Source organism: Seriola lalandi, unplaced genomic scaffold, assembly GCF_002814215.2.
Source record: "Seriola lalandi dorsalis isolate HSWRI2012SDOR001 ecotype SW California unplaced genomic scaffold, Sedor1 jcf7180002054885, whole genome shotgun sequence".
NCBI lineage: Eukaryota > Metazoa > Chordata > Actinopteri > Carangiformes > Carangidae > Seriola > Seriola lalandi.
Genome location: NW_019525437.1, coordinates 1,506,375 through 1,529,559, shown reverse-complemented (window position 1 = coordinate 1,529,559; position 23,185 = coordinate 1,506,375). Strand labels below are relative to the sequence as shown.

General features: G+C 43.0%; 1 protein-coding gene across 1 annotated transcript; it reads left to right on the top strand.

Annotated features, from left to right (window-relative positions):
• Positions 1–2,695: 2,695 nt before the first annotated feature.
• On the top strand, positions 2,696–21,767 carry cdh24a (cadherin 24, type 2a). The gene is made up of 14 exons (XM_023428737.2): positions 2,696–2,788; positions 5,915–6,706; positions 9,564–9,858; positions 10,738–10,857; positions 11,190–11,357; positions 14,212–14,393; positions 15,028–15,284; positions 15,427–15,563; positions 15,726–15,847; positions 16,942–17,059; positions 17,161–17,469; positions 17,614–17,803; positions 17,916–18,315; positions 19,766–21,767. Exons 2-14 carry the CDS (start codon positions 6,053–6,055, stop codon positions 20,633–20,635), a joined length of 3,822 nt encoding a protein of 1,273 aa, XP_023284505.1. The 5' UTR covers positions 2,696–2,788; positions 5,915–6,052; the 3' UTR covers positions 20,636–21,767.
• Positions 21,768–23,185: the final 1,418 nt, after the last annotated feature.

The following is a 23,185-nucleotide window of genomic DNA, read 5'->3' as shown; positions in this document are numbered from 1 at the left end:
TAAAGACATGAAACAAACAGAAATGGCATGAGAAAAGAAAGGCAAACATCAGGGAGTATTTTGAAGAGACGTGATGGCATCTTTGCAGCAGATACTAAATTAATGAACAGGACAGGCAGTTGCATCCTCCAGGCTATTTCTCAAATGATTTGGGCATGCATCTCGTTCTCTCTAATAAACAGCTGATGTTTTGTTTGTGCTGATGATAAAATGTATTCTAACAACGCGCTTCTGGCTGGCATTTTGATTTAGACGTCAAAAACCTTATGAATCATTTCCAGTATAATAGACAGTGTCTAGCTGGTCCTGCTTGTGTTTGAACCACACAAGCAGAAGGGAGCAGTTAAAAAGGAGCACAGTGAGTAGTCCAGAAAATCTAACTGTCTTGAGGCTCAAGGTCATAATGTATTGCTGTATATAAGTGAACACATTTAGCCGCGGCAAACTGATTTGTGTCTGCTGTCAGGACACCTCTGAAGTTTCTCGGACACGTCAGTAAATTAATGAACACATGAAATTTTTGCTGAACTTGCTTGTTCATTCTGTTTGAGCGGTGAGGTCGTAAATTAAGCATACGAGTAATTATTCAAGTGACAATGACTCTGCAAAGGAATTTAGGGCGAAAGGTCCGGAGCTGCTCACCCTCATCCAGCTCTGCACCGTTCAGCCCTGACTTCTCATATCTGAGTGAAGGGGGACACAATTGTTGGTTAAAGGTTTCACACTCAATGCAGTCCATCATATGGGAGCAGTTAAATAGCATATGGATTATGCTACATGTCAAAATGTTGGAGCAGTGCTTAATGTTGTGTTTTTACATGCTGATTTAATGAGCTTATTTTTGCAGTATACTCTATGTGACTGAGTTTGTAATGGCTAATGTGTGGGTGTGTGCAGTGAGCTTGTCTATGTGTTAATAACTGCAAGAAATAAATTACAGGCAGGGTTGCATGACGACGCTCAGCACGTCTCCAGTGCAACATCAGAGTGTCTTCTCAAACCTAAACTAGTAGCTACTGTAGTGAGCTGAGTGTCTGCAGCCGGGAGAGGAAGAGGGGAAAGCCTCCCTCAATCCCCGACCTCATCCATAATTCCCATCGTCAGAAGTTCATTAATGACAGAATTACTGAGCGAGCGAAAAAACAAAAAGTGGAAACCAATTTACTGGTCCAGATTTTAAAGCTAGCAGGGCCAGAGTTCTGAGAGAAACAAGGACAGAATCGTAATCAAAGGTTTGAGCCTGCAAGACAAACTGTGACTCAAGATTTGAGCAAGCAGTGGGGCTTCGTTGCCCTTTTCAAAGCTTCTTGTTCAGTTTTGGCTGTTTCCACTCCTCACATGCAAACTGCAGCTGAGAACAGAGAGGACTCCACTGGGTTTGACCAAGAAGTGAAACGTCATACACCCTGGCTTCTAAGTTGCATCAGTACATCTGTTTTTCTTTTTCTTTCACATTCATCTCAAACAGCTTAAAGAACATCTGACCGTAGCAGCCAGAAATTTTTCCCAAAATTCTTTGACATCTCTGTGACACAGTCTGAGCTCAGAACGAGTTTTGCACTCAAAAATCTGCCCCTGTGTGCTCTCAAGTCCTGACTCACAGACTGATCACTGCTTGGCTTTGTGCTGTGCTTGCACAGTGGTTTTTGCATTAATAGACCTCCATACACAGCTGGGTACGAAGATCTGAGCTGTGACATTAGGGTTGCAAGTTTGCTTTCAAATCATAGGACTAACACTTTTACTTGTTTCTTGGTCAGAAATAGAACTCAAGAAAAATCCAGAGACACCAATCTGCAACAGCCAGGCTGCACTCCATATGAATGATCGCTTCTGACAGTACTGAGAGACTCAAAGCTCCTGTGTTACAGTCCTACTACCTGCCATCACTGTCTGTCAACACATTCAATATTCAACACATTCAGGTGAGAAAACAAACATATTACATATGGGATAAAATATGTCAAAGTGTAAAAATGCTCCAATATTGAGGGAAGAAATGGAGGGATTTTACATTTACATCTTTCACATCTAAAAGATTTTGCAAATAGATGAAGTCAGTTTGTCCTGAAATCCTTGAAATGTGGAAACAAATGCAAAAAACTGACAGTATTCACAAATCTGAAGACTTAATGGGAGACTGAATTACAGCAATGGCATTTATGTAATTTATTTTTCAAAGAAAACACGTGATGAACAATCTTTTCAACTCACTGTGCCAACAAATCACAGTCATTCTTAGACATGAAATTTCATCTTTTAACGCAGCACTGAGTGGGAATTTTGTGGTCGAGCTTCTGGGTGGAAGAATGCAAAGTTGAAGATGGTTGTGCAGCCTGGCTTCATTTAAGCAGATTACAAAACACTGCGTGACTTCAAGGAAACGATGAAAAAACCTAACCACACAATAGAGAAGGGGCTTACACGGTTTAAATGTCATTGAGGGAACTATGATATTAAATATGATAGATCTCATTTATTAAAATGGGTGAGCACCACATATACTGGTTCACAATAATAGGCTTTTAGGGTGAGTAAACTAAAGGAGACAGGGAGGTAAACGGAGAGGGAGGAGGGGGAGAGAGAGCGAGATGTAGAGAGAGAGAGAGAGAGAGCGAGAGAGAGAGAGAGAGAGATGTAGAGAGAGCGAGACGGAGAGAGAGAGAAAGACTGGACTAAGTGGACAGACCTCACGTTGAGCTCAGATGAACCTCCATCCTTTCCCACGTTGGATCATTTCAGCTCCGTTAAACCACAGAGCCTCCGGAGCGGCGCGCGAGGACACACGGTAAGACCCATCCTCCGCCACTTTCCTCTCATCTGCACGGTTCACCCGTTTATTGAAGTCAAGCCTCTTTACACACACACACACACACACACACACACACACACACAGACTCGACAAGTTCCTACTAGTCCTCCTTCCACTTTACCGCTCAGCTTTTCTATCCAACTGTGTCGCTGTCAGGTTGGCGCGGTTAGCGGCCGGTAGCTGCTGTGACCATGTGCGAGCTGTTGATGTGTCAGAGCGGCGGCTGAGCACGCGCTTCTCACGGGGCTGTAGGTGAGTGAACCGGGAGCCGAGCTCTGACAGATGGCGCGGATAACGCTGAGCTTCCTTGCTCATTTTCCGGAGAGGTAGCGTTTGTTTGTTTGTGTATGTTAGTGCGTGTGTGTATGTGTGTGTGTATGCTTACCTGCCGCGTGCACTTTCACGCGGGAGGGGGGGTTCTCGCATGCTAAAATGAGGGGGTCGCTGGACCTCGGTTACAAGCCCACAGCAGTATTTTGGGACGCTGCGTTCATTATAATAGTTAGGCCAAGTGTGTAAATCACATTAACATGCATCAACTAGGTCATTTTCCTGGCTGCCTCTAACAAGACAAGGTCACGCTCCGGGCTGTTTAGAGTATCTCTACTAGATATGCTAATAAGCGGGCCAGATGTGAGTGTGCGCGCGCGTGCGTGTCAGAGACAGAGAGGAAGCAACGAGCCTTCATTGCAATGGAGAAATGTTATATTGTCCTTTTGTGTTTACAATGTAATGTCAATGAAATGATCATGTACAACTCTCACACACTGACAGAAGCGTTCAACCACAGAGGCTTTTTGTCATGACACATGACTGCGAGGCTGAACACTTGCTCAGCAGCACACTGCTTTTGCAGTGGTGGGCCATCACTTAAGGTTAAGCTGTCTGAGTGTCAAAGCTTCACAATAATGAGGTGACTGATGTGCTGAGTACAGTGGGCCTCTCCTCTCCTCACCAGTGTGATTTGGAAAGACTTAAGAGATTTGTGTGTGTGTGTGTGTGTGCGCGCGTGTGTGTGCACTGAGCAGGAGAGAGGCAGCGAGGCAGGATGAGAGGTCTGTGTGTGAGCATTAAGACGAATGGCAGCAGCAGAGGAAGCCAGAGATGTTCAAATGGAACAGAATCTGTCCACGTCCTGGTCGTTTAAGCCTGGGCAGCCCCCCCCCCACCCCCTCCTTTCCTCTGCTCCTAGTGTACTTCCACCACCACCACCCACCCACCCCCACCTCCTTCTCCCATTTCTCCCTATGTAAAAGGCCTGACATGCACAGGCTATTTTTAATAAAAATGAAATAGCCTTGTTGCAGTGAAGCGACTCGATGCAGAGTGAAGTGAGACTGAAACAGCGATTTGCAATTTAGAGCTATGTCACCACTCATCATTCCATTCTGAGCCAGCAACAGCAAATCGTCCTCACGCTTTCATCCTCTATCCCTGCCTTACATTTCACACATATCTCATACGCACTTACACTCTTAAAGACTTCAAACAACAGTGAATGGCATGTACTGCTGGCAACGTGTTTTTGGAGCAAAGCTGGCAGAGGGAATGTAAGCCGTGAGCTCAGTCTATGCTAATACACAATAGCTGAGGAAGACAAAAGTGTTCTGGAGGAACCTCTTGTATTTTGCTAGATTTAAGATGATGGTAAACAGATGCAGATGCTGAACATGGAGTATTACACATGGATGACTTGATATAATTGGTGTGCAAAATGAGAAAAAAAAAATCAAGGGGGAATTTTTAGAAGGAAAAAAAAAGATGTAAAGGAGGAGAAATGACTTAATGTTTTCTATGATCAAATTCTCAAATTGATTCTGTTCTCCGTCCTGCTTTTGAGAAACTAGGTCATTATCTGGAGTGAAGAAGAAAGTTGGTTTCATTTTCATGTGTCCGTCCTTTCATATGTAGCATATCAGAAAATGTTATGGTTCATATTATACATGGCCATCAAAGGCTTGTGCATTACTATAGGCCCTCTCTGTGCTTATTTGCATCTAAATGAATCAAAGCCTGTGTTTGACTGTACATTTATTTAGTCCAATAAGGGCCGGAGGATTTAGGTTTATCAGTGTGCACAATGTCATTTATGTTCACGGTATTGAGCATCTGCAGAGCGTAGCAGGTCGCGCAGAGATCTCCTTAGCTTTTTAACACGGAACTCTTTCACTGTAAATCTGTTTAACACAAGTGCATTCATGAAAACCACACAACCACGCACACCCATGACTCACAGTGTGTGTGTGTGTGTATGTGTATTCATGTGTGTGTGATATTGCACGCCTCCATGCGTGTATAAAAGTGAAAACAGACATCAGAAAATTTACATTCATTTGAGGAAATAGTGAAGCAGAGTGATGGTTGCAGGTGGACCACGGATGGAAAAACTGCAATTACACACTTTGAGTAGTTAAGCCGCCGACACTTCTCAGTACATCAAGTTTCAAAGATCAATGGCCGCGATCTGACTCAAATACTAACGAAACTCACATCATTAAACTTTTGGAAAATGAGGACGAGTCATTGATTAAATTATTTATGAGTCTAATTAATCTCTCGAGGGGAGCTTCTTTCTGTAGCGGGCACTGAGGCATGGGGTGACCATCTTTGGGGATGACATAAATCACCCCATGTCCAGGCAGTTGTGTGTGACAGGGAACAGTAAAGTACCTGAGCTCCACCTCATCTCCACAACCTCAGGCTGCAAATTAATTGAAATTTTTTAAGACCACACTTAACACTCTGAGAAGGCCTGAGTGATCAATAACAGGATTCAAACACAGCAGCAGAATAATGCGACCACCAGCATCTGGTCCGAAGTGAATTCTCCGTTTTAAATAATTTCTTATCAGACCGTAACGCTCAGTGTCTGTGTGAATCTCACTGCTATTTTTACAGCAGCTGGCAGAGAGCGCTCAGATTAGCAAACAGAGCTGCTCAACAAGCAGCAGCAAAACGTTTTACCACACACTTGTCTCAATATCTCCTCTTCTTTATAAGATAATGATTAAGATGTCGCATCTCTTTGTCTTTTCACTTGAGGGACTTGTTTCCCTTTTTAATTAAAACAGTGATGATCACACTAATTATGTGTCCTCTCAGGTGAACCTGTGCAGCATGTGCGCATCGTGGGAGAACGTGACAGAAGAGGGTGAAAGGAAGACATCATCATGACAACCTGCCTCCGGTCAGCCATTCGTCAGTTCCTCTCTGAAACAGACTGATCAGTGAACCTCAGCTATGGCAGCACACATTGTGCTTCTTCTGCTTTTATTCTGTAAAGGGGAAAGAAACTGCATCTCAGTGGCCGTCGGTCTTTCAGAGAAAGAGCAGGATTTGAAAGTGACATTAAGCAAAAGACAACAAGTTTCAGCACAACCAGAGTCCACGGAGAAGTTCGTTATGAGAATCAGAGACGAGGAAAACCAGCGTCAGAGTAAAACGGATGATATAAGACTGCTGCTAAACGTGGATTTTCAGCTGAATGACAGAGAACCTGAAGATTTTGACTTTAAGAACAACGCAGCGAGGAAAACAGTCACACTTACACATCCCGAATCTGCTGCCACATCCCTCATACCTAAACATAGCCCTGAACTCACCGTGAACCACAAGAAAAGGAGCAATTTGACTAATGGAGAGTTTGAAGGTGTAATTAATGATCAGAGTCTAGTGCCGAGTTCAGAGGAGAAGGACTCTCTCCAGCCCGAGCGCCATTTGGAGACAGGTGTCGGTGACGTTCCGCCTGAGAGGACGCGGGGCCGCTCTAACTGGGTCAGAGAGTCTGAGGGCGGCGGGTCGGGGCCTCGCTCTCGCCGCCGGAGGAGCTGGCTCTGGAACCAGTTCTTTGTGATCGAGGAGTATCGAGGGCCCGAGCCTGTGCTCATTGGACGGGTAAGCAGGAAGTCGTATCTGTGCTTCATTTCAGATTTTTTGCAAGAACATTAATTATATTTTATATTCTGTCCTCAATACATGTTTGCCATCACCATGTTTGCCAAAACAGCACAATTATGTGTGTGTGTCTGCTTTCCTCTTCCAGTTCCCTCTTTCCATAGTAACCAGTAACACTGCGAATCCAATTGGAGACAAACCAGCCATTTAAAAATGACCTACTCCAATTTGGCTCAGTGTCACAGTGTGTCAGGTTGAGTGAGCCAGTAAACAACCCTGAGAGTGTGCACGGCAGATATGTAAAGAGCAAGAGCGACGCTGTGGGTGAGCGTCCATGGGTCAGAGAAACCGGGAGGCCGAACCGAGGCCAAATGAGCAAACATTCATTTGAATATTAGCAAACACAAATAGATTCAATTAGGACAAGAACAGATTGTTATTTTCTCAAATTAAATATTTCCGTGTATGTAATAATGTGTCTACAAATTGTAATTAGTCTTTTTTTCTGTGCTTTAAATGCTCCGTCATGCGCTCAGGCATTAGGCACAAACACACCAGGGAATAATTGCAATGTTTGTGCGCCACTTGTCGTGTCACATCCTTGAGCCTTACGTCGCCACACCAGCATCCCCTCGACCGCTGTCGGTGTCGCAACATGAGAAAGTGTCTGAGATGATTTAATCCACGGCAGCACACCTGAACCATTCAGATCCCAGGGGTTCACTTGTAGCATTTCACAGTCAGGTGCTCCTCACTAATGCAGCTGCTGGCAGCCACAGTATACTCAGAGTGGGATTATATCAGCTGTAACACTAACAGGGAATGTTGCCAGCCACTTTGCAGCCAGCAGTATACTTTATAGTGACAGTCTAGATTGGATTCTTACCAGTGCAGTATACACCTCATAAATGTTTAATCTCCCTCTCTGGTTGTTATTGATACAGTCAGGGAGGGGTGGTAAAGCAATCAGTAGACGCACGAAGCCACTCATTCCTCTGCAGGCACAGTCTTTATGTTGATATTCATGTAATAAAGTGCCCCTGCACTACAAGGGGATCATAGGCGCAGTGTTTTCTCTCAGACAAAAATAGAGGGGTGATTGCATCAAACCCGCTAATGGCGCGAGGTTTGATCAACAGTTCAAATCGCAGGTGACTCAACTCGTGCAAAAAGAGGGAGAGTTTGGCTGCCAGAGAAAGCAGCGTGAAGCAGATACAAAGCAGTGGGTGAATGAAGCGCATGAGTGAGAGGAGGGGAAAATTCAGATTACTGTGTGGGACAGAGAGCGACAAAGGAATTGGAAAAGAGAATTTCCTCTTTTTCCGGCTTTGTTTGTTTCAGGGCGGATACATTTCCTCCCCTCAGCGAGAGTGTTTTTCCACGCTGACTGAAGCACAGCGGGACTGAGCCAGCAATTAGACAGTGAGGAGAGGAGGGCCTGGTAGAAAGAGAGAGGATGGAGTAGGGGGGTGAGGCAAAGAGCAGGGGAGCGAGATAGGCACAGACTCTGACAAAGATGTCTCTGGCGGTGAAGTGTGGGATCAAAATCAAAGCTAGCTTTAAGGAAGAAAGAGTGAGTGGGATGTGGGTGTGTAGGGATGAATAAAAAAGCCTGAGTCCCTTATCTAGCAATTTGTAGGGTATGCTATCATGAGTTTCTATAATCCCTAACTTTATCCCCTCAGCACACACACACACACACACACACACACACACACACAGGATGTACACTAATCTTATATATTCTCCTGGACTGCCTGCATACTGTGCAGTGTGTGAGAATTGCACTAGCAGGAACATATGTTGGTAACATACATTATGTTGGAATGTAAAGACACTCTCAAGGGTGCAGCTCTCTGAAGCACATAAATGCACTAATTCAGCACGTGTCATTGTGTAGGCAATTAAATTCCTCAGTTTCTCCGTTGCACAAACATCTTTCATGTCACAGGATGAAAATGTCTCGCAAAAGATCATTTGAAATCGCTCTGCAAATTTTGCAAACAGTCATTGTTGTAGCTGAATTTTTAAATCCAAGGCTTTAGTTCTCATGAGTATCTACAGTCCACAGCAGAGGTTATGGGAAAGCCTTGTGGATTATGAACATGTGCAGATGCGCCTTAAGGGTGGAGGGATGTGAAGGCTCCTGGTCAGAAAGCTCAGTGTCATGAGGGCTGAATAATCTCTTTAGCTTTCTATTTCTGTGTGTTTGGACTTTTACCTATGAAGCTCACACTAATATCCTCTCTGCTATTAAATTCCCAACCAGCATTCTGCACCAGAGAGTCCAAGGGAGAGCAAGAGAGAGAGAGAGATTGAAATGAGAAATGTGAGCAGATGGGCATCCTGTGTAACTGAGGTAACTTGATGAAAAGAGAGAGACGCAAGAACTGGAAAAAGAGGTGGTTTAATAGGTGCAGGGAAGTGAGGCAGATGGATTTACAAGGAGAGGAAGAAAGGGACAGATGGATAGAAGAGACAGAGAGATTTACAGATGGATACTGCCTGTGTTAGCAGGATGCATCTGTGAACATACATGTGGGACATTTACACGGCCTCCGTCCACACTGATGTGATTTTGCCCCCAACAAGCCCCCAGTGGCGTGTTTGGTCCAATGAGCTGATTAGCTGCATGCATCAGTACTCATCCTGGTCCCATATGTATCTTCCACACCTGGTGCCGTTCATTTCAGATTCACTGAGCACATCCTGTCTGCACACAAATCACCCATTTTACACAGTCATGTTTGCAGCACTTGCAGTCGTGTTAATGAGTTATACCTGCATCAGCAGTCTGTGATGAGGGTGAGGCCTGGAGGTGTCACAGTAACTGACTCTGTGTGCTTTTGTTTTCCAGCTGCACACAGACATGGACAAAGGAGACGGCCTCACCAAGTACATGTTGGAGGGAGAGGGGGTGGGCTCTGTGTTTGTTATCGATAGCAACACAGGAAACATACATGTCACCAAGTCTCTGGACCGCGAGGAGAAGGACCAGTACCGCCTCATCGCGACAGCCACAGACCGTCAGACTGGTCGAGCCCTGGAGCCGTCGTCCGAGTTCATCATCAGAGTGCAGGACATCAATGACAACCCGCCCGTCTTCCCCGACGAAGCCTACGTCGCCATGGTGCCAGAGATGGCCAACATCGGTACGGCACAAAAACAACAATAATGGGATACTTCAACCAAAATCTAAAAATGTTAAAAGGGATGTCCTTCATGGAGAGCAGCCTCAGTGCTCAGGTTCCCGCTGCAAAACTGCGTCTGAAATCTGTTTGTTGTTCACTCATTCACCACCGATTCACTCCACTTGAAATTGGAGTGGCAATCCGTCTGATAGTTGAGGTATTTTAGTCATCTCTAAATAAAGAATAATATGACAAAGAAACATCTAAACCAACCCAAACAACTAATATCCGTATGTCTGACTTATGTCTGTAACATGTCAGTCACATCTCCCCAAAGCCCAGAGACGTGTGTTCAGTTTACAAATCCCAAAGGCTGTTGCGTACGATACAGCAAAGCATCACATCTTTGCTTTACACAATTAATCAATTATTAAAATATTTTCAGATGAATCTTCTTTCAATCAATTAATCTGCCAATCAGTGTACTTCCAAAGCTGCTACTTCATCATATACACTTCCCCACTGTCCAGAAAGATCTAGTATATTTTACACGATCATATTGTTGTCAGAATGTGGCTTAATTCACTCTCTCACAGCAGCAGAGCTTCAAGCAGGGTAACATATTTGTTTTTAAGATAATGTTTTGAACATGCGGATAGACAGCAGAGAACTGGATAATCCCTATAATCCCACAGATGTAAGTATTTGATATTCAGAAGATAGATTTTCAGTGGAGTATCACTTTAAAATGGTTTATGAACCATCCACCAGCTTTATGCTTTAACCTGTCACCTACATTCATTCAGTATCTATCTATCTATCTATCTATCTATCTATCTATCTATCTATCTATCTATTTTTCTCTATCTATCTACATGTGCTGTCTCCTCTCTTTCACAGGCACTTCCATAATCCAAGTCACGGCCAGAGATGCCGACGACCCCACATATGGAAACAGTGCCCGGCTGGTGTATGCCATCACTCACGGTCAGGACTATTTCTCTGTGGATCCTCAGACAGGTCTGGTCACAGCCTCACATGTACCGCTCATCCCCTTAAAGCTGTTTACTGCTACACTTCACACATAAATCCCAGCAGCACTGTTAGATGTCACATGTCTTTTGTACCGTACGTCCCGTCCCATGTGGATAAGAACATTTTAAGTAACGTTTCATATGATTGTTCAGAAACAGAAGCGGCCCAGAGTCACATGTTTTCCAATGTCCTGATTCTAAAATATATTCATCTGACTCGCTTTGATGCTGATTTCTGGAGACGCTGTGTCACTGTGAAATCTGTTGCTGTTGTGATTTTTGCTTCCATGTCCTGCCTCCCGCTCCCCGCTCCACCAGGCGTCCTGCGGACAGCTGTACCTGATATGGACAGAGAGACTCAGGATGAATATCTGGTCGTCCTCCAGGCCAAAGACATGGGGGGGCATCTGGGCGGATTATCAGGGACCACAACCGTCACTGTGAAGCTGAGCGATGTCAATGACAACCCTCCTCACTTCAGACGGAGTAAGCACTGCTGTTATCAGATCACCACTTAACTGTTGGTCGCTTTCAATCTCTATAGATTTAGAGCATTTGTGTGTGTTCTTGTGTGTGTGTGTGTGGATGTGTGTGCGTGTGTGTGTGCGTGTGTGTGAGTAAAGATTAAAATGATGAAACATGTTGTAATGGCATTTGTGACAGCAGTCTGGTATTTTTTGCCTCCTTCGTGTCCTGGCTGCCCCGACAGGTGCAGGATGATATATAAGCTCTTGTAGTAACTAGACAGCCTGTCAGTCCAGCGGCTTCCTCTTTTATTTCATCCACTCTTCCTAATCATTGTTTTTAACATCAGTTTCAATAACACAACCTTTGCCATGATGACTGGCATTAACATTCATATAAACACTCCGGCGTGGTCACTGAGGTTCAAATGGACTGTGGCTTGATGATGAAGAGTGAAAGATCATGTCCACTTTTTCTTATCCCAGCTTTTCCCTGTTCCATGCTATTAATATTTCATCTTAAAGTTCAGTGCTTTCTGCTTCAATAGACAGTAAAATCACTGCAGACTGTGTCTAACACTTTGAGACATATACTGCATTTCTCTATATACTACCCCTCCTCTGCTGCTTTTCCCCCTCTCCCCTACTTCTTCTTCCTGAAAGTCTCTGCTTACTGCTGCTCATCTTAATGTTTAAAGCCCCCTTTTCTCATGTTGATATATTGTTCCGCAACACAGCTCTTTATAAAAGCAATTTAATATTTCAAATACCAGCAGTGTGTTATTTATTTACTGATATCTGACTATATCTTCCCTCCCTCACCACCTCACCCTGGCTCATTATTTTCCATTTGACAATAATGCCACAATTTAAGCAAACAGCTCATTTACCATGCTCTTTGAGTGCGAGGGGTGTGATTTTCAAATGCTTTAAGGATTTGAATAATTAACAATCAGCAAGGTAGAGGCGCTCTGATTTGAAGGCGTTTCTCTGAATTTCCTGCTTGTTGCTCTGCAGCATCACAGTAGAGGTCATTTTGTTTCTCCAAAGAATGAATGACCTTCCACACACCACTGGCTTCATTTTCATGCTTGCTTTGTGGACAGACTGTAACAGTAGCAGCTCATATTCTCCGTTCAGTGAAGGCGACTGTTGATTCATAAATAACGCAATGGGACAAATTACTATCAATTAATTTGAAGTTTTACAAAGGTTTATTTAGTGTATGTTTTTAACATTAGTGAATGGATTATTAGACGACGCTACGGCCACAACTAACGATTGCTTTCATTACTTATCCAGTTTTTTTTTTGTTTTTTTTTTTAAATGAGCATCACAAGTTCCCAGAACTCAAAATAATTTCCAATTTCCAATTGCTTTATTTGTTCGGAAACCCAAGATATTCCATTTATAATGATGTAAAACAGACTGAATCAACAAATCTTCACGTTGTGAGCTGTATGAGCTAGAAAACATTTGATGTTGTTTAAGCACAAAAAATTGAAATTGTCTACAGTGCTAAGCCTTGTTTATCCATGCCAATGAAGAGTGTAAAGCCATGCTAGCAGCTGTGGGAGACAGTATTTACACACAGTGGTACTTTGAGCTAAATGCTAACATGCTAAAACCAGAATGGCACCATATACCCACACTGACAATGTTAACATGCCGATACTTAGCAGATATATTGTTAACCATGTCCACCATCTTAGGTTAGCATGCAGACACTTGGTAATTAGCATCAAACAAAAAGTACAGCTGAGATAAACAGCTAGATTAAGAAGTCATATCATCAAAGCATTATTTATCCTGAGGGAAACGTGTGCACAAAATGTACAAAACTTTATTAATATTTATCTAATATTTTTAGATGTTTGGTGTTGTGGGCCAGCAGGCAAACATTGCCAGATGCTAGCTGAGAGCTATGATGTTAGCATGGCTAAAAACCAGTACTGCAACCAACATCTGTTTTCATTATCAGTTTCATTTTCAGTTGTAGCAAAGTGAATAGTGAATAAACATAACTTCCCACAGACCAAAGTGTCAGTTTCTAATAGCTTGGTTTGTCTGACAAACAGTTACAACAAAAGCCATGGATTTTCAGTTTACATAGAGGTGAAAGCTGACAACTACACTCTGCTCAAAATGTACACTTCTAAATGTACATTATGTGGTCAAAATATCACAAATTATGGCTTTAATTTTGTACATGGGTTAGTACCATACAATTTAGTCATAGAGTGAGGCACTAAGGAAAAGTCTTAAAAGATGGATTCATATTTCTGAGTTAAAACATGCCCATGCCTACAGTGTGTACATTGAAAAGAGCACTAAAGAGATCCTTTCCTAACACAATTCAGATGTAAGAGATGGGAGACAAACACACAGTCCAGTCTGAACAAAAACACATTCAGAATTTCAAAGCTAATATGAGTTTGTGTTGCTGCAGCTCTGTAGAGAAAAACTGCATGGAAACAGAAGGAGAGGATTTCATTGTAAAATGACTTTGGATGATACCTTGTTGTTTGGACTAATTCAGTAATCTGAAGCCTCACATCAGCTTTAACGTCCCTACACAAACCAAGGACTGTGGATTATGATGCACATCATTTAGATTATATAGACAGGAGAAATTATTACTTACAAGGCACATATGGGCATGTGAGTACTGCATGACATATTCTTTAAACCTGGTCATGAAACTTTCCTATAATAAAAGCCAAAACACTGACAGGGATTATGTAAATAACCACTGTCTTTTGACTCAAAATGTCCTGCTGTAACTTGTGTACTTACTTTACTTCCTAACATGGAGATGAATCATCATTCGGTGCCAGTCCTCCAAACCATTATATTCATTGTTTTCCTCTCTGCAGGTGCGTGGTCATTTTCTGTGTCTGAGCTGGCAGCACCAGGTGTGGAGGTGGGCCGTCTCACTGCCACTGATCCTGATCTGGGAGAAAATGCACAGCTGGAGTTTACCATTCTGGACGCAGAGGAGGCTGAAATATTCAATATAACTGGAAGAGACCAAGAGGCTGTCATTGTGCTGAACAAGGTGGGTGCACACACACAGTGACTGTTTGTAAAGCAACTTTATTTCAACAAAAGTTTTCATAATTGCAGAGGATTGAAGCTACATGCAGCTTAAATGGCCTCATAATGAGAACAATAATATGCAAGATTCCAGGAGAATTTACTCTGGTCTGGTATTGCAAATTCATTTTATTTATTCAATTAAACATTCAGTATTCCACTCAAACACCCTCTGCTGCTGACAGGTTCAGATTCCCAAGGCTCTACGCTCTACAGTGGGCAATTAATGAGTAACAATGAACCAATAAGCAGCTGGTTAAAAAACTGTAGCTCAATTCAAGTGAGTAGACCATGTTCAAGACAGGCTTTGTCTTTTTACTTTTGCAGGTTTTAACAGCGTGGGACATTCAAGGCTAATTATCGTGCAGTGAAATCTTAGGAGAGGAGAGAGCCTGTTGAGTAATTACCCAAAAAATTATTAGAGTAATCCAAATGGAAGCGAGATGAGGAAAAAAGAGAAAAGTATCTTACTGTATATTAATTATGAAGCACTAGTATATGAGAATATACAACACATATATTTATAAATCATAAATGAAAGGCCTTCAATAAAGTATAGCCCACAGACTGAGGCTGCCTTTTTCTTCACCCAACAGTTGCTGGATTATGAGACCCGCAATTCATACACTTTCACCGTGGAGGTTGCGAACCCCATAGTGGACGCCCGCTACCTAAGGAAAGGTCCCTTTAAGGACCAGGCAACAGTCCGGATCATGGTCCTCAATGCTGATGAGCCGCCACGATTCTCCCAAGCTCGGTACCACCTGGACGTGTCTGAGAACTGCCCCCCTGTCTGCTCTGTCGGCCGGGTATACGCCGTGGACCCAGACACAGGACAGAGCACCAACATCAGGTGGTTATCACACCATTGCACATTTAATCACTCACTCACTGACTCACTCACTCACTCCCTCACTCACTCACTCACTCACTCACTCAGGGCTCACTATCTTTTCCTTTCCTATTTTTGCCAATGCCCTATTTCTGTATCCCAGGTACTCCGTCGATCCCCAGTCAGACCCCGAGGCTCTGTTCCGCATCACCTCTGACACAGGCTTTATCAGCACAGTGATGGAGTTGGACCGAGAGCAGGAGCAGTGGCATAATATTACTGTCATCGCCACACAGAGGGGTATGTCAGCCCCTCTGCCCTCGGGCACCATTAGCAGCAGAGCTTACTAGAGTCATATTTCACCAAAAGCACCGCCTGGAGTTGGGAATACAAGTGTGGCGCATAAATGATAGACATTCAGTGATAATTTCAACATTAGTGTCGGTTCCCTTTTTCTTTCAGACAATCCCAATCTTGTGTCAAGGGTTGTGGTTGCCATAGAGACACTAGACCAGAATGACAATGCGCCGGAGTTGGACAGGCAGTACACAACGTCTGTATGTGACTCCAGTGCCCCCGGTCAGGTCCGTTCTTGTTTTTGTTTTTGCCTGATATTGAATTAAACTACAGACTGTGTTCTTGTTTTTATCCACTCTGTCTCAGCTTCTTGTGACTCTTTTAAAGCATGTGTGGCTTTTTTTTTCTCATTTTTTACTCAATTTTTTTTTCCTCCTTTTTTAAAAACAGTTGCGATAAACAGGTGAAGTGGAGGCAAAGTTACCTCCTGTTTATTTACTCAGCTATAGAATAGAAAGCTAATATAATCAGTCATGGTGGATATTAATAACATACTGTAAGGAGTCTTCAAAAATATAACTGAACTGAAATAAACTAGTCACTACTATTCATGTTACACTTATCCTTAAGATTTCAGTCCTGGCTGATTTGGTTACCTCGGTAACAGCAAGTGCGATTTAACAGTCATAGGCTGAGACAATGCAGCCAAACAAACTCAAATTGTCTTAACAAAGAAGTCAGACAGAAATAATTACAACCATGTTCTAATTTTACTGCTTCTTTTACTCTCTGCAAAACTAAATAATCCAAAGGCAAAAATGACGGTTTGCTCTTCTGATAAACAGACAGTCAGTGCCAACTTCAGTGACAAATACATGGCGTTTCCTGTGACCCCCTCACAGTGAACGCCACGCTGTGTTTGACCAGGCTGAATGCTTTTATTGTGAAGCAGCAGCAGCACTACGAAATGTTGGGTTTGCATTAGCAACAATTAAATACAGCTGTGATCCAGTATTAGGAGAGTGAACCATAAACAGTGAAATTAAAAACAGTAACGCTGGTTTAAACCATTTATTGTTCCCTGCAAATCCACTGAAGTGGTCTCCATCCCTGACAGTGACAGCTGCTATACAGAGGTAATCATTACATGGCAATGCTTTGAATGATTGTCACAGAAAAAATATCACAACAGGGTTTGTAGACGCGTTTATGCCAACTTTGTCTCGTCACATGTTGCAGTTCTACCAGTTCTACCTTTCATTTTTATATGCTCCAAAAAAGTCAAATAGAGAGACAAGTTAAAAAATATCTGTAATTCATCACAAACCCTGAGATGTATCTTGAGGACCATTAAAACAACTTCCTGTTCTGTGTTCTGCAGGTAGTTCAGGTTCTGCGAGCCATCGACCGGGACCAGGGAGGGCAGGACACCCCGGTCCACTTCAGCATCCCTCCAGAGTCCAGCTCTGCACTCAACCTCACTATCAGGGAAACCGGAGGTAGCGCCGCTTTGACATTTAATACATGACACCAAGCAAAACTGGTGCATGTTTGTTGTGGCGTGACCGTGTCTGATGTGTGTTTCTTGCCACGGTGTTAGGTGTGACAGCCAGCCTGGTGCTCCAGTCTGCCTTGGAGCCCCTCCCTGGCTTCTCCTCATCCTTGTTCACCCTCTACGTGCCAGTTGTGCTACGTGACGGCGCCTCGGGTCTGACCAACACTGGCACGGTCACCGTGACCATTTGTCCCTGTCTGCGAGGAGGCATGCAGACGGAGGATAGAGGGAAGCAGAGGGACAGGAGGTGGGAAAGACACATGGTTTGTCTGCCCATGCCGTCCACCTCTCCGTCTCTCATATTCAGTTTGGTCACCTTACTGGCCATGCTGGCGTGTGTCACCACGCTGCTGGGTAGGTTTGGCCGGTTCTCCGAAGCCTCTGAAAGACTAAAAATATGTTGTTTGTGGCTTTTTGAGAGACGCTGAACGGTTGTGTCAGGTTGCTTCTGTAATGTCTAAAGAGTATGTGGTCATGTGTCTCTTTTTTGCCCTTTAGTGGTGTGTGCACTCTCGCTGTCATTGCGCCATCAGAAGCGAGACTCCCACTCACCCTTCGAGGAGGATGATGTCAGGGAGAACATCATATCCTATGATGATGAGGGGGGAGGGGAAGCAGACACCGCCGCTTTTGACATTACAGCGCTGCAGAGCATGCACAGAATACAGCACATGCACAACAGGAACATGTGAGCTGTGCCCAGAAATTAAAAGAGAAGTTCCTGGCCATGGTGGCTTATGGGAGCTTGTGCGTGTTTGTGTGTGACTGTGTGCTTCTCTGACATTTATCTCTTGGCACAGATGGTACACCCAGCAGAATCCGCCAAGGGCCAGGACGTACAGCTGGAGCCGTAACCTGCGCCCCGGCCTCGACCCCCAGCAGCGGCCAGGCTCCGCTCCGCTCTACGGACGCCTCTGCTACGGCATCCACACACTGCCTGTTCTCAGAGATTATCCAGCCGGGCCACTGGAGGCGGGTCTGCAGCTCACGCAGCTGACCCATGGACTAACTGGAGGTCATATTGGCAACTCCCTCGTCATCCAGAACCAGAGCACCTTTGAGCCTCTGCTGCACTCTCCTGAGATCAGCCCTTATAGTTACGAAGCTGAGCCCATGCTGGCGAAGAGTGAAACTACCAACAGAAATGAAGGCAGCGATGTAAACCCAGCAGACACCAAAGAGAATCAGGATCAGGCCAAGGTCAGAAACCAGCGCTGATGCCAACAAATAAAGACATGTAGCAATTTTATGGAGGCAAAGAAAGACTGTGAGGATCTTACTGTATAAACAATCTTACAAGCAAGTAGATCCCTAACTGTGAAACTGAATCACAACCAAACACTTCATGTTGAAAGATTTTACTTTTTCTCTGTGTTTATTTAAGTGGCTTGAATTTTTTCAGCTTTTTATGTCAAAAAATTGATTTCAAATATTATTGTATTTTTACAATTTCACAAAGTTAGATAGAAAGCTCGAGTGTCCCAATTATCAAAAAGCTATGCTCAAGTCCAGATGTAATTATTCAGTCCAGATCTAAAAAGTCGTTTGCTTAAAATTTGGTCAAAATCTAAATTTGTGAAAAATTTGGCTCCTTTTATTCAGTATGTCAGGAAGCAGCTGGGATGCGACTAAGCCCTGTGCGTTGATAAAGCAGCTGCAGCTGTACTTACAATTTATCTGAACTACTTTAGCATCCTCATTGTGTACAGACATCTACAAATGATATCCGAGACTTATTTCCACTGCGGTCATTGATGTAAAGACAGCAGTGATGCCACATTGATGGAGTTCCGGTATCTAGGCAACAACATAGAACCCTCAAATCTATACAGTAAATACGGTATGGATCGGGATCAGAGTCAGAACCATTTATTGCTAAGTAGGTTTTCACATACGAGGAATTTGCTTCATAACAGTAAACATAGAAGAAGAAAAAATATAAAGAAAAATAAAGCAAAGCGAGTTAAGAACTGCAGGTTAGATAGCTTCAATATAAAAAGAAAAATTCAACAATAAAATATTTATGATAAAAATGTGAAAAAATATTATATATAAATATAATACAATAATAAAAATAATAACTTTGTAAAAATCACTCGAAATCAAAACATCAATATTCCAGTCACAGAATCTGAAGGACCCATTCTTGCATGAAGCTAAAATGGCATCAGACATCAGCATAAAAATAAATGTTCAGTACGAGCAGATCTCAGATCCTTTCCATCAGGCAGCTGTGGACATCAAAGATTCAGCATATCTGACCATGTATGGATAGTGTATTTGTCTATATATTTTTCTAAAATTTCAAAATAAAACAAAAGCATTTTTGAAATCTTAAATATCCTTTCTACCAAGGACATGAAACTGAGTCACAATCAGAACTCTTTCCAATCAGATTAGATGAGCGACTGGAAAAGCATTTGAATTATGTATCTGAATTTGTCATGTCCTCCAAAAAATAAAACTCTAAGGCAAAACTATGTGAATTCAGAAAAAATTCCAATGCAGTTAATTCAGAGGTGTTCAAATTCAGTATTCAGGAGTGATTAGCAATTTTTTCAGTTGCTAAAAACATTAAAATAATTTTTTTTCTTCCATACCTTTATCCCTGCACATCTTTGTGAACTCTCTCTCTCTTCTCCTTTCACAGACAAACCCAACAGAAGCAGAGCCAGCACCGAGCAGCAACACTGAGAGTCTGACCTTCTGTGACCCAAATGAGTCTTCATGCCAAAGTCACACCAGCTCCTCATCAAACCAGCAAGAGGGGCGACCGGGGTCATCGCAGACTCAGATCAGCACGGGAGCCACCAGCTGCACAGTAGATGACATTGATACTGATTCCTCCATTCCCTCCGTTTCAGAGAGAAATTATTCAAATGGTAGCCAGACCAGTTGTGTAAACCCTCCTGTTTACCTGAAGGGAGACACGTACAGCATCGTGGGCTCGCTGAACCCAAACAGCAGAGGGACGTGTATGAACGGGACTAGTGGCAGCGGGTTGTACCCAGCGGGGGTGCAGCTACTGAACATTTGCAGACTCCAGAAAAAGGATTTGACCTCACAGCCTCTGCCCTTACCGGGGGGGATGTTTGGCAGCAATAGAGGCTGGCCATTGGGGGCGGAGCCCGCAAGAACAGAAGCGGCCAAAACGCAGCCCCTCCGGATGGAGGACCTCCTGAATTTCCGTCTGGATCAGGTCACCTTTGACCTGTCGCAGCCGCCCTATGACTCACTGCAGACTTATGAGTTTGAGGGCCGTGATTCAAGGGCTGAGTCACTGAGCTCATTGGAGAGCGATGGAGAGAAGGACAATGCCAGAGTGGTGGGAGGGATGGAGGAGTTAAACCAGAAATTTCAGAGGCTGGTGGAGATCATTCAAGAGAGGGAGAAGGAGAAGGGAGGAGAGGGAGGGGAGACACAAGCAGCTGAGGGAGGTGAGACAGCAGAGGCTGCTCTCTCTGAGACTCATAAACAAACAGAGGACAAAGACAAAGAACAGAAGAGATGGGATTTCTAGTTTGAAATAGAGGGGGACTCTCTCGACAGTGATGGATTTTACACAGCCGGGGGAATCTTCTTGTCCCACCCCCTTTGCCACGAGGGTGACGGTATAGTGAAGATTTGTGTTGGAATCAGTGCACAGCGTATAGTTTTCACCTCCACTATGTTTAGAAAATGCATATGGAATCTGTCCCTTTTCACACTCTTGTAAGTGATATTAATAATGCACTCGGGCTTTCAAAGCTAAAGTTATGAAAAATTTACTTTTTTTTTTAAATATTGATTCCGAGCCCTGAAAGCTGCATTGTTAGAAAATAGGCCTCATGAAATATTGACTGGAATTGTGATATTTAATATTGATAGTTTAATAGGGGCACACTCACTAGGAATCCTTGGAATTTGAATGCAACATTTACATCTGATTTGGAGAGTTTTAACTACACTGACACGTGTCCACAGAGCCTCTCCAATCAGTCTAACTGTACACATTTATATTGTGTTGCTCTGTACAGCTCCAGGAAGTAGTCACCATTACAGTAGCAGTATCTGCTCACTATGCAATTTGCACACAGTTTGAAATGATTAGATTGTCACTGTTAAAGACTTGTGTCCTGTGGTGAAAGTACAGTGAATAATGTCCATATGTAGATACTTATCAACCTTGACTTCAGTGGTTTTTGCTCAAGAGTGGAAATGTTTTTGGGATGGGGGTATTTACTGGAAATTGAGCATCAAATCTGCAGTCATTAAACTGTTGCAGACATAATCTTACAACATACAATGTAAGCTTATGTTCCCCGTCATCCACAGATCCAAGATTATTTATAATTCACCATTGTGTTTGCTCATCAGTTATCTCCAAAGGCTTATTTATCTCTCACCTTTTGAAGAGACAAAATTAGGCAGAGGCCGTTATGCAGCGCGGTACACACAGGCATTGTTCCTGTGATGAGCCCAGAACACAGAGGCAACAGCAAAACAGTCATTTACTTTAAGATTGTGTAATGTTATTTAGGCAATCTGCCATTTAACAGTGACTCATTTCTATAGCTATTTCAAAACTCATTTATTTTTCAGAAGGTATCAGGCTAAGTTATTAAAATAATGACATTATTTTTCAATTATATGATAAAATGTATTTGACTTTCTGCAGTTATTCCCACTTTCTTTCTTCCTCTGTAATGGGAGTGTTAGGTCTTAATCGACAGACGTTACTATAAGATTGTGATGCTCACAAACGAATGTTACAGCAAATCTTTGATTCAACAACATGAAAAATGAGGTGTAAAAAAGACTGGACTCCTCAGGCAAGATAATGCAATGCAGAGGAAGAGGAGTGGGATATTAGACGAAGAGCCAAATGATAACTAGTCATCACCACACAGTGAATAATCTCCAGCATAATGCTAACTGCTGCTGAAATAATGTGCAAATGTTACAGAAGACATATTCTCACCAAGAGATCAGGAGCAGATTTAATTTAACAATGAACTAAATATAGACTGTGGAATGTGAAGGACTCTCTGTTATCACTTCAAAAATAGTCAGACTAAAATAAAATAACAGTAAATTAAAATATGTTTGAAATTCAAATGTTCACACACTCTTTTTAAAGAGTGCCAAGAAGAGGACTGAGAGATAGGGGACAACAGTGTCTGTCCAGGCCAGTTTGTAACCACGGCAACTGGCAGTGTAATGGTGCCATCTAAAGGTAAATATGTGGACTGCATCTGTGCTGCAGCTTCAGCCGTGTATTTATTGTATGATCACAACAGCTGGAGAGGAATATATTTAAAGAAGCAATGAGGAGTGGTTCAGTCAAAACAAAAGACTGTGGCTGCTATAAATTCATAAAACAAATCTGACTCATTTTGATTTTCAAGAACCATCATTTGTGAAGATGCTGGCCTCAGGAGACTGTCACAGTTTATGGCTCATGTCCATGTAAACCTCTTTGTATGGAGCTTCAGAGGAGACGTGAAGGGACATTATGAACATTATGAGAGGAGGATTGGAAGTCAGGAAAGGGTTATGTATTTTCGGCTGGATCAGTACAGCAGGGCCAACGTCACTGACTGACTGAGTGAGTGAGTGATGAAGTTACACCATTTGTCAGTCAGATGAGTGTTGAAGTTTCCCCATTGGTCACTGCTCATCCAACATGAATTGGTGCAAATTATTTCTATCATGTCACCAGGGCTGTTCACAGGCAGTGCTGCCAACGTTGTGCATTTGTCACTAGATTTACATTTTTACAAAGACTTCTCAGATGTCTTTTGCTACATTTTTCTTCTTTTTTTTTTTCAGAAAACCTACTTTCCGGACAAACTTCTACCTTATTTTGCATGTCGAGCAAATAGAGTCTTTAACTGATGTGTTTGGTGATGGTGATGTCATGGTTATAAAATCAGGATTTTAGCAGCAGCTCGTGACTGCTGGTTAACATGTAGTCTTAATGAGCCATTTTTCAGTCACTGTTTCAAACCTTGTTTCATTGTCATCATAAAGAACAGAAACCAGCTGACACTAGGCTGGATGACAATTTGAATCGATGACATCATGAATA

What these genes read in the sequence shown, in the direction of transcription:
- cdh24a (XM_023428737.2), top strand. Translation starts at nt 6,053, where the DNA reads ATGGCAGCACACATTGTGCTTCTTCTGCTTTTATTCTGTAAAGGGGAA. An exon ending in AGCCTGTGCTCATTGGACGG is followed by an intron (nt 6,707 to 9,563) that starts GTAAGCAGGAAG and finishes TTTGTTTTCCAG; the next exon opens with CTGCACACAGACATGGACAA. An exon ending in CCCTCCTCACTTCAGACGGA is followed by an intron (nt 11,358 to 14,211) that starts GTAAGCACTGCT and finishes TCCTCTCTGCAG; the next exon opens with GTGCGTGGTCATTTTCTGTG.